The sequence below is a fragment of the Dendropsophus ebraccatus genome, chromosome 3 (genome assembly GCF_027789765.1).
Source record: "Dendropsophus ebraccatus isolate aDenEbr1 chromosome 3, aDenEbr1.pat, whole genome shotgun sequence".
NCBI lineage: Eukaryota > Metazoa > Chordata > Amphibia > Anura > Hylidae > Dendropsophus > Dendropsophus ebraccatus.
This window is the reverse complement of record NC_091456.1, coordinates 111415830-111430149: the sequence shown is the minus strand read 5'-3', so window position 1 is coordinate 111430149 and position 14320 is coordinate 111415830. Positions and strand designations below refer to the sequence as shown.

Here is a 14320-nt window from a genome sequence, read left to right as displayed (position 1 = left end):
CTTATAGATGGCCCACTCTCCCCCGTCCTATCCCCGGCAGTGCGCGAATCGGAGAACTTCCTGTGCGCTGGGGTCTTTTGAGTGTCTTTAACAAGCGCAATGATGCGTTTAGTGCGCTGGGCGGCCGTGCGCCCCCTAGCTGTCAGCGCCCCGTACGGTCGCCCGGTCCTAGAAACGGCCCTGAGAGCACACTACTACCCTAGGTTGGGACCCCCATGACAAACTCCTCTCCTCTTCTCTTAACTGCTCCACTTCTATACCAGCACTTGGGGTATCTCCAAGCACAGATCCAGTAAACACAAGTCTGTACGAGAAGAAGTTATCTATTGCCAGCTTATCTTGTATTACAAGAGACTGTTAGTAAAGCCATTTTATTTATTTTACTGGGACTCAGTCATCATTGTACCAGCACCTACTCCTCTCAACTAAACACTTGGGTCATTTTCCCCTTTCTGCGGGTGGCGGTACCGACAATCTGGGTGGGCCTTCCTCCCACTCCAGAGCACCGTGACAGGAGCCCAAGGGACCCATCACAGCCCAGCAGGTCACAGACCATTTCAGGGGGATACAGCCAGGCACACCCTAAAAGCAGGTATACCAGCACACCTGTGTGCTGAATCAGCACTGGTGTCACAACAGTACCATCATTGGCTGAGCTGTATCACAACCACCAGCACAACATCATCACGGTGGTGTACACCACCACACATAAGGATGAAAAAACAGCAGCAGTTTGAAGATATAGGATGGAACTGCAGATCCCCATAATGCTGTAGCGTAGTACAACAGGCTAGAATAGAGAAGCAGGGCTGCTGTCAGAGGTCTTTGTGGTCACATGACAGCAATGGGGAAAGGGTGTGTTCAGCATAGATTAAAGGTCAACTCCCACGAAAATTTTTTTTGTCTTTAACACACATTACAAAGTTATATAACTTTGTAATGTGGTTAAATAACCGGTCTGGCCCCCTTCCCCCACTTTCCGACCCCCCCCCCCCCCCCCCATTACCAATTACGGTCGTCACGGTCCTCTTCTCCCGGGCGTCATCTGGTGACGACGAAGTCAGAGCCGGCGGGCGGTCCGGGTCTTCTTCCTCCTCGGCGTCTTCATGAAAAGTGAATGGGAGAGAAAAGGCTGCTGGTGCACATGCGCAACAGCAGCCTTTTCAGCTTGCTTGAAGCCATGTGATGCGCTCCAGCCAATGAAAAGGCTGCCGGTGCGCAAGTGCACTGTCAGCCTTTTCTCTCCCATGGACCCGGAAGTGAGAGACATCGCTGAACGGCAGATGCAGGTGACGGTAAGGCAGACGGCGGGCGAATTGAGTGGCAATCGTCACCGGAGGGATGGTGAGTATGGTGTCTGTGTTTTTTTTTTTTTTCTGGGGGTGGGGGTCCCGTGGGAGTTGTCCTTTAATGAGGAAGTGGGAATCACAGAGCTGTGCAGGAGTACAGTGACAGAAAGTTTTCTGTATAGCAGAGTGTAAGTGCAGCCATATTATAGTAGGAATGGAGAGGATGGGGAAACCCTTACTGAGACTGCAGGAAGCGTGAAGGAATGAGCAGGGCAGATTTGGGCACATAACTGCAGTACACTCTGCCCGGGGATAGAGGGGTTACAGCTATAAAGAGATTTACCTCCACAATCCTGTCCCCTGATGCAAGACTCAGCCTGAAGTGGATCTGCCATGATTTGGAAGTTGAGGGGAGACTCTATGGGTCATAGAGTATAGGGCTGTAGATCCCGCTATGCAGACCATGCCCCTCCCCATCTTCCCATCCCACCCAGTACAGGGAGCTCTTAAACAAAATCAGTGCTCTTAAATCAAGTTACAATTTAGAAAAACTGAGCTCTTCTTGCATAGCGCTCGCAATCCAAGTTATTCTTATGTATATACACATACACACACAGCTAAAGCCATAGAAAAGTTTCTCTGTAGAAAACTATTATACAGGGCAATGCAGAGGAACAAATGAGAGCTGTCGGCGTCCGCTTGCTTCTCATTTCCCGCTTGCTGCCGGCACTATTACACGCGTCGGCAGCAAGCAGGTAAGGGCCACGGGTTGCTGTGGGGGGGCTGCCCGGGTGATTGCTAGATCATCCGTGCAGACCGTAACGTCCGATAATCGTTAAAGGGCTTTTACTGTGAGGAGCTTCTCCAGTTGCAGGAAGGTCAGCAGACTCCATGCAGATGGCTCCTCCTCCTCTTTCCTCATTCATGATGCAGCAGTACAGGCCTCTTACAGCAACCTCGGACTTGTGCTATGTGCAGCTGGGACGGGTGGGGGAGGGGGAGGGGGCAGAACACAGGATTCTGTGTGTGTGTGTATTGTTCAGTAAATTATCGTTCCTTAGGACAAGTTTCCTCATAGACACTGCACTATTACTAATGTGTAAGCAGGTGATGGGAGGTGTAGTAGCATGAGCAGGTGATGGGAGGTGTAGTAGCTTTGTTATCGCTATGAGATCGCTGCCGCTGATGCTGCCGGGCGCCCCTCATCACTGCAGCCATCATCCCCCTCCGCTCCCCCCTCCTGCTTCTTCAGGGATTCGGCAACTTTACACTATCTGATGGCTGACTCCCCGCCCGGCCTGCAGTGATGAGCGGCGCCCGGCAGCAATCTCATAGCGATAACAAAGCTACTACACCTCCCATCACCTGCTCATGCTATGAGTTCAGTGTAGTCCAGAGCGGCGGTTCGGCGGGCTTACAGTATCCAAATGTACTGATTGATTACATTTGATCCGCAAAGTATTTCATAAATGTATTCAATCAAAAACACTGTATATTACATTTACATACACATCCATTGTAATTCCAATGGAGTGTCCAGCAGGGGCACACTCTATATAGAAGTCAATGGTACTCATTGACTTCTATGTATAGTGCGCCCCTGCTGGACACTAATTTGTAATTACACCCCCGGTTCGTGACGTCGGTATTTCAGAGAATCTGAAGTCTCCCTGATCTACTAAATTAAGGGAAATAGCCCTATATGTGCATTCCCATAATTAATGTACATTAGAAATTTGTCTAACTTTCCGTAAGTAATAACATATTAAAAATACTTTTGGCCAGACTTCTCCTTTAAAGGGGTTGCCCAATGGAAGTATTTTTCTTTCAAATCAACTGGTGTCAGAAAGTTATATACAGATTTGTAATTTACTTATATTAAAAAAGTCTTCCTGTACTTATTAGTTACTATATGTCATGCAGGAAATGTTTTATTTTCAGTCTGACACAGGGCTCTCTGCTGACATCTCTGGCCGAGACAGAAACTGCCCAGAGAGGTTTTTTATGGGGATTTCCATAGAAAGCCTCTCCTACTCTGAACAGTTCCTGTCTCAGCCAGAGATGTCAGACTGAAAATAAAACATTTCCTACATGACATATAGTAGCTAATAAGTATGGGAAGACTTCAGATTTTTTTAATAGATGAAAATTACAAATCTGTATATACATTTCTGACACCAGTTGATTTGAAAGAAGAAGACTTTCGCTGGACAACCCTTTTAAGAGAAACTAGTGGAGGATGAAGTAATGCAACAGGGCAGGAGCTTCTGGTAAGACTGCCTAGTGCTGACTCTTTTTAGGAAGTACAGCACATGCACATATATAATTAACTGTTTTAATAAAGTCAGAACTTTTATTTTTTTTTAATTAATTGCATTTAGTGATTTTTATTTTTTATTTTTGGTAGTACAAAAAAAAAATCATCAATTCTTGTTGGTTGGTTCTCTTTAAATAAAGCAGATTTCCAAATGCTGAAGCAATACATCCCTTTTACTCTGTCCATAGTACGAGTGGTGTGAAACAAAGCTCTGTTCTTAGGGCCCTATTTCACGGGATGATTATCGTTCGCATAATCGTTAACGATAAACGATCCAAAGAACCGCTATTGCAAAAGACCTTAAATCGTTCACCCATTTACATTATGATCGTTCTTGCGGTCGTCTTGTCGTCGCTATTGGGTTCGTCACTACTGCGAACGATTTGTGAAGGAGCAATAATAAAAATAGGTCCAGGTCTTATTAAATGATCAACGATTTCTTGTTCGGTCGTTAATCGTTAACTGCTATTCAACCGAACGATTATCGCTTAGATTCGAACGACTTAATGATAATCTGAACGATAATCGTCCCGTGAAATAGGGCCCTTACTCTGCATCGTGGGGAATGCCTTAATCACTTGTGTAATTGTCCTCATTGACAATGCTTTTGCAGTAGAATTTATAGGCATCTTTGTTTTTACCTTCTGTCAACAGTTGCAAATGCTGGGCTATGACATCAGCTGGGCTGCCTTCAATATTATTGAGGTGATGAGTGCCTCGAAGTTTACTTTTAAGGTAAAAGTTACAAAAACAGCAAGCCAAGTTAGTTTTTTTTATGTGAGCATTGTATGCATGTAAGCACTTATTTTCTATTTTTCTGTGTTGTCCAGAGAATTGGATACCTAGCAGCTTCGCAATGCTTTCATGAGGGTACCGATGTCATTATGTTGACGACAAATCAGATAAGGAAGGTAAGTCATTGAGAGATCCTTCACTTAAAGGTACCCACAACTTTGTCAGCGTGGCAGGATACTCTCTGAAAATGCTCTGTAAGAGAGTTACAAAGCAGTCTATGGCACTTCTGGGAGTTCCCGTTCCTCACTCATGTCAGGAGAGACTGCCTACCTGTCAGCATTTTCACAGATTATCCTGTCGCGCCAACAAAGTAGTAGTTACCTTTTTAGGTGCCCATTCACCTTATACTAAAGTTGCTAAGGTGTTTGGTGACTTCCCAACTCTCCATCAGCACATACTCTATGGAGAGAAAAATAGACATGGTAGTACATTCAAAAAACTTATGACTGACAATCTGCTTCTCAGCACAATATACTACTAACATCGGGAGTTAGTTACATTTTGTTTAAAGTACATAAACCTGCACACTGAGTGTGGATTCCTAACTTAAAAATGGTGCAGCCCCATGCGGTAACCACCACTGCGACAACAGCACCACAGGAGGAAGCAACCCAGTTACCCAGCAACCTCAGTGTTGCCAGACATAGCCCCCTAGGCTCTGGGCCACACCACCTGCCAACACAGTCCTCCCACAACAATGACTGCCCCGTTGGAACAACACCACAGAAAGAAAAGCAGATGGGGGAAAAAGCATCATACCCTGTGAAAGAAAAATATTTTCGCTGGATAATTCCTTTAAGAGAAACTGGTGGAGGATGACGTAATGCAGCAGGGCAGGCCAGGAACTTCCGGTGAGGCTGCCTAGTGCTGACTCCTTCTGAAGATTATGGCCCGTGCACTTATATAATAATTAACTGTTTTAATAGAATCACTTTTTGTTAATTGCATTTAGTGATTTTATTTTTTATTTTTGGATGTACAGTCAGTAAGACTGAGTAATGTCAGGCTCTAACCTTATATGTCTCTGTAAAATCACCTAGGTGGGGGAGGAGTGCTAAACTCTATGGAGAGAAAAAGACATGGTGGCACATCCAAAAAGTATGACTGAACATCTGCTTCTCAGCACAATATACCACTAACATCAGTAGTTAGTGGTGCAGGTAGTGTGGCTCAGAGCCCATGTCTGGCAACATTGAGGTTGCTGGACTAATGGGCTGCTTCCTCCTTTAGTGCTGTTATTGCAGTGGTGATCACTGCGTGGGGCTGCGCCATTTTTAAGTTAGGGACCCATACTTACAGGAACCGTGACATGGTGTGTAGGCTTATGTACATTGATCAAAATGTAACTAACTCCTGATGATAGTAGAATATTGTGCTGAGAGGCAGATGGTCTCTAATGTGTTTTTTGAATGTGCTACCATGTCTTTTGATTCTTATTGACCATCCCTATTGTTCTGGAAGGGATAGGTTGGCAGCATAGCTGTCTGGCTGCAGCTTACTCATCCTCTCCTTATAGATACCACATGAGCCTTCAGTCATCCTAATTGTTTGTGTTTAGGGAAGTCAGGAGAGAGAACTGAAAATTTCAAACAAAGTGCTTGGTCAGCTTCAGGCCATTTATATTGTAAGCAATGTTGGTGTGCCTGATTTGTTGCTGGCAGTGACTAATACAGACCATGGACTTATGGGGTCCATTGAATCCACCAATGTACATCTGATGCAGATGTGAGCCCGGTAAAATTTTTGAACCTTCAATTATTTTTTTTTGTTGAGTTTTCCTTACTTTCTGTACGTCTGTGTTTTTTAGATTGTAGAAGTATTGTTTAGGACGATGTCTTGTGTGTATATGTATATGTATATATATATATATATATATATATATATATATATATATATATATATATATATATAAATTATACACACACACACACACCGCCCACTTTATTAGGTACATCATGCTAGTAACTGGTTGGACCCCCTTTTGCCTTCAGAACTGCCTCAATTCTTCGTGGCATAGATTCAACAAGGTGCTGGAAGCATTCCTCAGAGATTTTGGTCCATATTGACATGATTGCATCACACAGTTGCCGCAGATTTGTCGGCTGCACATCCATGATGCGAATCTCCCGTTCCACCACATCCCAAAGATGCTCTATTGGATTGAGATCTGGTGACTGTGGAGGCCATTTGAGTACAGTGAACTCATTGTCATGTTCAAGCAGAAATCGAGACTCATCAGACCAGGCAACGTTTTTCCAATCTTCTAATGTCCAATTTCGATGAGCTTGTGCAAATTGTAGCCTCAGTTTCCTGTTCTTAGCTGAAAGGAGTGGCACCCGGTGTGGTCTTCTGCTGCTGTAGCCCATCTACCTCAAATTTCGACGTACTGTGCGTTCAGAGATGCTCTTCTGCCTACCTTGGTTGTAACGGTTGGCTATTTGAGTCACTGTTGCCTTTCTATCAGCTTGAACCAGTCTTCCCATTCTCCTCTGACCTCTGGCATCAACAAGGCATTTCTGCCCACAGAACTGCCGCTCACTGGATGTTTTTTCTTTTTCGGACCATTCTCTGTAAACCCTAGAGATGGTTGTGTGTGAAAATCCCAGTAGATCAGCAGTTTCTGAAATACTCAGACCAGCCCTTCTGGCACCAACAACCATGCCACGTTCAAAGGCACTCAAATCACCTTCCTTCCCCATACTGATACTCGGTTTGAACTGCAGGAGATTGTCTTGACCATGTCTGCATGCCTAAATGCACTTGTTGCCGCCATGTGATTGGCTGATTAGAAATTAAGTGGTAACATGCAGTTGGACAGGTGTACCTAATAAAGTGGCCGGTGTATGTATGTATGTATGTATGTATGTATGTGTGTGTGTATGTATATATATATATATTATAAAGAAAATTTTTTTTTTGTCTGCATTTATGAAGACTGAAATCACTAAGTATAACCAAGTAATGGTTTCTTTTCAGGATCTAAGCAGTCCTAATCAGTACGATACTGGTGTAGCCTTGACTGGGCTATCTTGTTTTGTCACCCCAGACTTGGCCAGGGATTTGGCAAATGACATCATGACCCTGGTAAGTGCAGCAGTTACAACACAGTGCTGGTTGGTGTTTCCCAAGCCTTTGTGTTTTTCTATAAATCGCTGGACCTATCCTACAGTACTTCTCACAACTTTGGGCTTTGATTACACTTTTAAAATCAGGGAAACACTAAACTTTTACTGTAAACTTGTTGCCCAACCCCCCCCCCCTCCCCATATGCCTAGTATCCACCTAGCTAGTGTTCATTTGTTGGTTGGTCACTGTAACTGTGCAGCTCCAAAAAATACCTTAATTGGCTGCACATCTGGAAACTGGATGTGCAGCCAAGAGTAATGTGTAAAGCAGGGGCATATCTGGGGGGCGGAATGTACTTTTAAGTACGTAGCTCTTGTGGTGGTAAAGGAGTTGTCCAGCGGAAAAAAAATTTCTTTCAAATCAACTGGTGTCAGAAAATTATATAGATTTGTAATTTACCTCTATTTAAAAATTTCATGTCTTCCCATACTTATAAGCTGCTGTATATCCTGCAGGAAGTGTTGTTTATTTACATTCAGACACAGTGCTCTCTGCTGACATCTCTGGCTGAGTCAGGAACTGTACAGAGTAGCAGCAAATCCCCATAGAAAACTTCACCTGCTCAGGACAGTTCCTGACTCGGGCCAGAGATGTCAGCAGAGAGTACTGTACCTGAATGTAAATAAACAACACTTCCTGCAGCCTGTAAGTATGGGAAGACATGAGATTTTTAAATAAAAGCAAATTACAAATCCTATATAACTTTCTGACATCAGTTGATTTGAAAGAATTTTTTTTTTCACTGGACAACCCCTTTAATTTGGGGCAGAATGGGATGCGACTGTTACTACCGTGTGGTATGCCAAAAAAACATGCCAGACATTAACAAAACAAATTCATAGAACAATCTGACAACAACCCCTTCTAAAAAATTTAATACTGCAATATTTCAACTCGTGTAGGGGGTCTTTGTCAAGCAGCTTATGGTAAAAAGTTGCAGCATGTGTTTTATTTATATTTACAGTACATCCCTATACAATGACATGCTGCAAAAAGAATGTTACCTTTTTTGTTTTTTTTATTTTTATATTTACCTTTTTAAATGTCTTCTGCGCTGGTCTTCCTTAGGCTGTGTTCACACTACATTTGCAAAAAACTGATGCATTTGTGTGCATCCGTTTTGATCCGTTTTTCCATTGACTTCCATTGTAAAAAAAAAAGGATCAAAACGGATCCGTTTTTTTTTAACAGACACAAAAGTATGGTCAGCTACGTTTTTGTGTATGTTAAAAAAAAACGGATCAGTTTTGATCCGTTTTTTTTTTTTAATGGAAGTCAATAGAGAAACATATCAAAACGGATGCACACGAACGCATCTGTTTTTTTCCATCCGTTTTTGGCAAAAAACGGTTAAAGAAAAAGGATTGCAGAAACGTAGTGTGAACCCAGCCTTACCAGTTTATTGCTGCCCTTATGACCGTATATCCAAAATAACAGTAAATATTCCTCACATTTCTTGTAGATGTCCCACACAAAGCCATACATAAGGAAAAAGGCCGTTCTGATCATGTATAAAGTGTTTCTTAAGTATCCAGAGTCTCTGCGCCCAGCATTTCCAAGACTGAAAGAAAAGCTGGAAGACCCAGATCCAGGTTAACAGTTTCCTATTGCCTTTTCATTGTGATCGTCTAAATATTTTGGTAAAATTGCTTGTAAGTGACCTGTTTTTTCCACTCCCAGGGGTTCAGTCTGCAGCGGTGAATGTTATTTGTGAACTAGCTCGTAGAAACCCCAAAAACTACCTGTCATTGGCTCCGCTATTCTTCAAGCTCATGACTTCTTCTACTAACAACTGGGTCCTAATTAAAATTATCAAATTGGTAAGAACATCTTGTGTCATCCTCTCTTCCATCTAAAATCACACCTCATGCTTCATCTCAAGAAATGAAAGCAATGTGTAAGATCTTTGTGTGTGAGATACATTTATATTTAACACTGTTAACACTCTTTGTCATTGGTCTGTTTTTCCCCCCTCAACAAGCAGAGAATACAACTCAAGATTGTTAACAGATATTGTTGACTGAAAGACAGTGATCCCATAGAAGCTTTGTTGAGCAAACTACAGGGGTTGTATAAACAGATCACACTTCATTTTTTTACATCACTTAAACCAAGATCCAGTGCTCCAAGCATAGTGGGTTGGTGGGTAGGAGCATTATTTCCATCTGGAACCAAAGTTTGCACCAAAGGATGAATTTGATCACTTAGAATATAAAATTCCAGATATTTTGGGGCTGTAACATTAGCTACAAGCATCAGACCCAAAGAGAGCCATGATATTGCACCCCAAACCATATATCAACCCCAACCCTACTCAGTCACCGTTGTAAACTTCATCCAGAAATACACACAACTGGTATGGGGGGAAAATATGCAATTTAGACTCTCTCAGACCACATCACATGTTTCTCTTCCTCTAGTGTCTGTTTTGTGCTCTTTGTATCTCTGAACATGATATTTGATGTTTCACCTTAAGAAAAGTTTGTTTTTTGCAGCTCTGCCATGGTTATCATCTTTGTGCCATCTTTCATTTTCATAAATACGTATATAACAACCGCACTCGACTCCAAAGTTGTTGCTCATTCTGCCATCTCTTTATTTTTCATGTCCAGTTTTCCATAACATATATGATGCATTCATAATAATTAGTATACCCAAAGGTCAAATGACCTTTTTCAACCAGGTATCTGCAGGTAATGATATATGAATTTTCTATGAGATATTTTGACACATGAACTATTATGCATAGACTAATTTAGACTAATATACGTATATATCATTATCTGCAGATATCTGGTAGAAAAAGGTCATTCGACCGAAACGTCCCGATTGGGTATACTAATTATTATGAATGCATCATATATGTTACGGAAAACTGTACATGAAAAATAAAAAGATGGCAGAATAAGCAACAACTTTGGAGTTGAGTGCGGTTGTTATATACGTATTTATGGTTATCTGGATCAACCGGCACCATTAAGAAAACGGTGTGCATGGACATTATCTATTACAGTTATCTTTCATTTTCACTGATACATGCACCCTTAAAGGGGTTGTCTGGGATTTTTCAATAAACTAGCATTGCATTGACCTCTGTGGGTGTTGCATATTCTACACACACTTCTATTTTTTATTTAGAGCTCTTACTGTGTTCTCAGGCTTCCTGTGATGTCCTGTTCCCTTTCTGTTTCCTGTTCCTGCCAGTGAGGGAACAGTGAGTCATCAGGTTGGTGGGGTTATGCATATATTTCTGATTGGTCGCTATGGGTAACTGCTCCCCCGCACAGACTTCGCTAAATCTTCCCCTATATTGTTATTATTGTAGTGTAACGATGTACAGTGTTAGGGCAGTGCTGCTGCTGTGTGTAATATGGAGAGGAGAGAGGAGACTTCACCTCATGGTAGTCACCATGTCCTCTATCAATCTATTGCTAAGGTAAACTTGTAACAGAATCCTGCCTCATTGAGACCCCACCCACCTGTAGGATGGCTACTGTAGTGTATATGTTATCCAGGACTACAACTCCTAATATGTACAGGTGTGCTGGGGTTTGTAGTCCTACAACAGATAAGTGTGAAAAAACTAGTTGATTTGATAACATAAGTAATTGGCAGACACTGAGCCACCATGCTGCTCAAAAGGCACTTGTAGTAATAGACATTTCCTGTCTATGGGTAGAGCAGGTGGAGCTACAGGCTTGCAGATCTGTGATGTCACTGCTGACCCCTGTGACCTGGAAGTTCTTTATGTAAACAAACACAAATCCAAAAAGCAGCAACAGAGGAGGAGGCCTGGGAACAGAGGCGAAAAAAGATTAGAGAAAACCACTCAGGGAAAGGGGCAGATTACAAATTATTCACATTTCCAATAAGAAAAAAATGTTGGACAACCTCTTTAAACTTGCTTTTAACTCTGCAAGTAATTTGGGGCCTCAGTTTTGTGTTGTTTTGGCTACAATTTGACATGGCGCTCTTCTTTCTTTGGTGTCACGCTTTGTGTTTGGCTGCAGCTATTCCCAGCTGCTTATATTTATTTGCATGCTGATCTAAAAAGGTAGAGACCTTTACACCCATCAACTCGGCAACTCTGGTCTCACATGCCCCTATCAGTTTACTCCCTGTGTAACTTGAAAATTCTGACATATGTCCCAAAAATAAATAAACACTGTAAACATTTATCAACAGCAATTTAAATGGGTTATCCAGCGCTACAAAAACATGGCCACTTTCCCTCTCTGTCTCCAGGTCAGGTGTGGTTTGCAGTTAAGTTTTATTTACTTCAATGGAACAGAGTTTGAAACCCCACCCAATCTGGAGACAAAAGGGGGGGGGGGGAAATGGCCATGTTTTTGTAGCATTGGATAACCCCTTCAAGCTATGTAAGGGGGGGCATATTACTTGTTATGTCAGGTGTCTGGAAAAGTTGTCAATGTAAAAAAAAAAAAAAAAGTGTGTGTGTGTGTGTGTGTGGGGGGGGGGGTGCTCTTTAATATTTTGTCCAACCCCTGTATAAGCTTCATACCTCTTGACACTGTATAGCAATTTTTTAAAAAGTGGGTAACCGTTAACCCCACTGTTTCTTATACTTTTGTAAACCTTGTGTGTGTATATATATTGCACTAGAAAGAGTAGCTCAGAAAACTTTGTGTAGGTTGACTTCTCTACATTGCTTTTCTGCATTATCTACAGTTTGGGGCGCTTACTCCCTTGGAACCAAGATTGGGGAAAAAATTAATTGAGCCTCTGACCAACCTTATACACAGGTATGATCTTTTATTGCTGCTTTGTCTTTATTTTTCTCCTTCCCATTTCTAAATGCTGCAGTTTATACTTTTTATGCAGAAACATGATCAGTGTACAGGGTTTGGCAGTGTGAGCAGAGCCTTCTATGTCAATCATGGCATAAAGGGAGAGGGGGGAAACTGGGAGGTGGGTGATACTTTGGCACTTAGGCAGTTTGGCCCCACCTCTTTGACATTTGGGCCTGATTTTATGATTTATGAAAAGAACATCATCTTTACATAAGGTACCGTTTCTTTTTATCGCCCCATTTCCCTGCTCATAGCATGCAAATGGTCTGACAGATTCCTGTTAATTAAGGTTTTCTTGTCATTATCTTTAATTCACATCACTATAATGTCTTTTGTGATTGGGAAGGTTAAGGACTTTGCATTACTTGTGTTGTGATGATGATGATGATGATCATAATCTTTATTTGTATAATACCACAGCAACATATTAAAGAATTCTTTTATTGTGATGATGTGCTCTTGACTCTTGTCACTTTCCCTCCAATTTCTTGCACCTTTTATGTGTTATCACACTTTTTAATTAGCTGATTTTCCTCCGAACAGTACATCTGCAATGTCTCTCCTTTACGAATGTGTGAACACTGTTATAGCTGGTAAGTGATATGTTTGGTAATCTTAACACTATATACTGAAGATTATTATTTATTTTTTTAAATGCTGGAAGCAGAACAGAAAATGACAATTTTACTGTAATATTAAGCATTATTGTGCTGAGACTGCCTTCTGTCTCTTCTACTCAAGACATCTCTTTACTTCAGTGCTTGAAATATCACCTAGCAATAGTGGACATTACTTGTCAGCGACATTCGCTAACCCTAGGGCTGATTAGCAAGCTTGAAAAGAAAAAAAAAATCTTCAAATGTAATACCTGCCTTTGCTAAAGTATTATAATCACCCATGTTCATTTAGAGCACTACCTGCAAACTATGAAGTTGTCAGGCAACATTTTTTCTAAGTATTGAGGGTGTGACATTGGAGGTACCAGAAAAGAAAATACATGATTCTGCAGTGTCACATTGGTTCAATGTGCTAGTAACCACACGAACCTCAGTGCTAGTCAGCTTTAAAATAAGCCTAAAGTAAAGGAAAAGCACACAAGCGCACATAGAGTGAACAAAAATACTCACACTCTGCAACATGAGAATGCAGGTCTCTGCCTATACATTTAGATCCTGATGCTGTCAAGAAAGAAAAAGTTGTTCTCCACCCTATCCCCTCCTTTCTCCCCCAAATAGTTTCACCCTTTCCTCTCAATGAGGACATTGTTTTGACATCATTCTGCCCGTCTCGGTCTCACCTGAGGGAACACTCCCTCCGCCAGGTTCATGCCGTCCAGGTCCTTCAGACTTGCCTTTCTATCATGTCTTCCGTTTACCGGTCGGATGCCACCTTCATCAATTCCAAAGGCCTGCACAAGGGTCTAGCAGCCTCCAAGACCACTAATGCTCACTCGATTAGTATGAGGCTTACCATGCCAAGGGTATGATGCTCCTCTTTGGTGTTACTGTTTATTGGGCTTGGCTGTGTGTCACAGGGCTTCTGCTGCAGAAGAGTGTAAGGTGGCCACTTGGTTCTTGCTTCACACAATCGCTGAATTCTACAGGGTGCATATATTTGTACCCATAGATGCCTCCTTGGGTCACCAGCTCTTGCAGAATGTGGTGATCAAGCATGTTGAAGATTAGTTCAAGCCATGTTTATTCTGCTTACTCCATAAAAACATATGCTGCCACATGTGGATGCCTATAAACTCTATGCCTATAAACATTGGGGGAGATTTATCAAACTGGTGTAAAATGAAACTGGCTCAGTCAGATTCAACCAATCAGATTCCACCTTTCATTCCTCACAGACTTTTTGGAAAATGAAAACTGGATTGGTTGCTAGGGGCAATTGATTCAGTTTCACTTTACACCATGTTTGATAAATCTCCCCCTTTGTTTTCTGGTGCTGCTGGGAAAGAAAAAGCATACATCTGAATT

General features: G+C 42.0%; 1 protein-coding gene across 1 annotated transcript in view; it reads left to right on the top strand.

The window, feature by feature from the left end:
* AP3D1 (adaptor related protein complex 3 subunit delta 1) overlaps window positions 1-14320 on the top strand; it is a 77463-nt gene that overhangs the window by 26052 nt on the left and 37091 nt on the right. The window contains exons 3-9 of the mRNA XM_069962497.1: window positions 4261-4341; window positions 4437-4517; window positions 7378-7485; window positions 8990-9119; window positions 9208-9347; window positions 12217-12290; window positions 12882-12931. Of these exons, the coding sequence (XP_069818598.1) occupies window positions 4261-4341; window positions 4437-4517; window positions 7378-7485; window positions 8990-9119; window positions 9208-9347; window positions 12217-12290; window positions 12882-12931 (664 nt within the window). The remainder of the gene's footprint in view (window positions 1-4260; window positions 4342-4436; window positions 4518-7377; window positions 7486-8989; window positions 9120-9207; window positions 9348-12216; window positions 12291-12881; window positions 12932-14320) is intronic.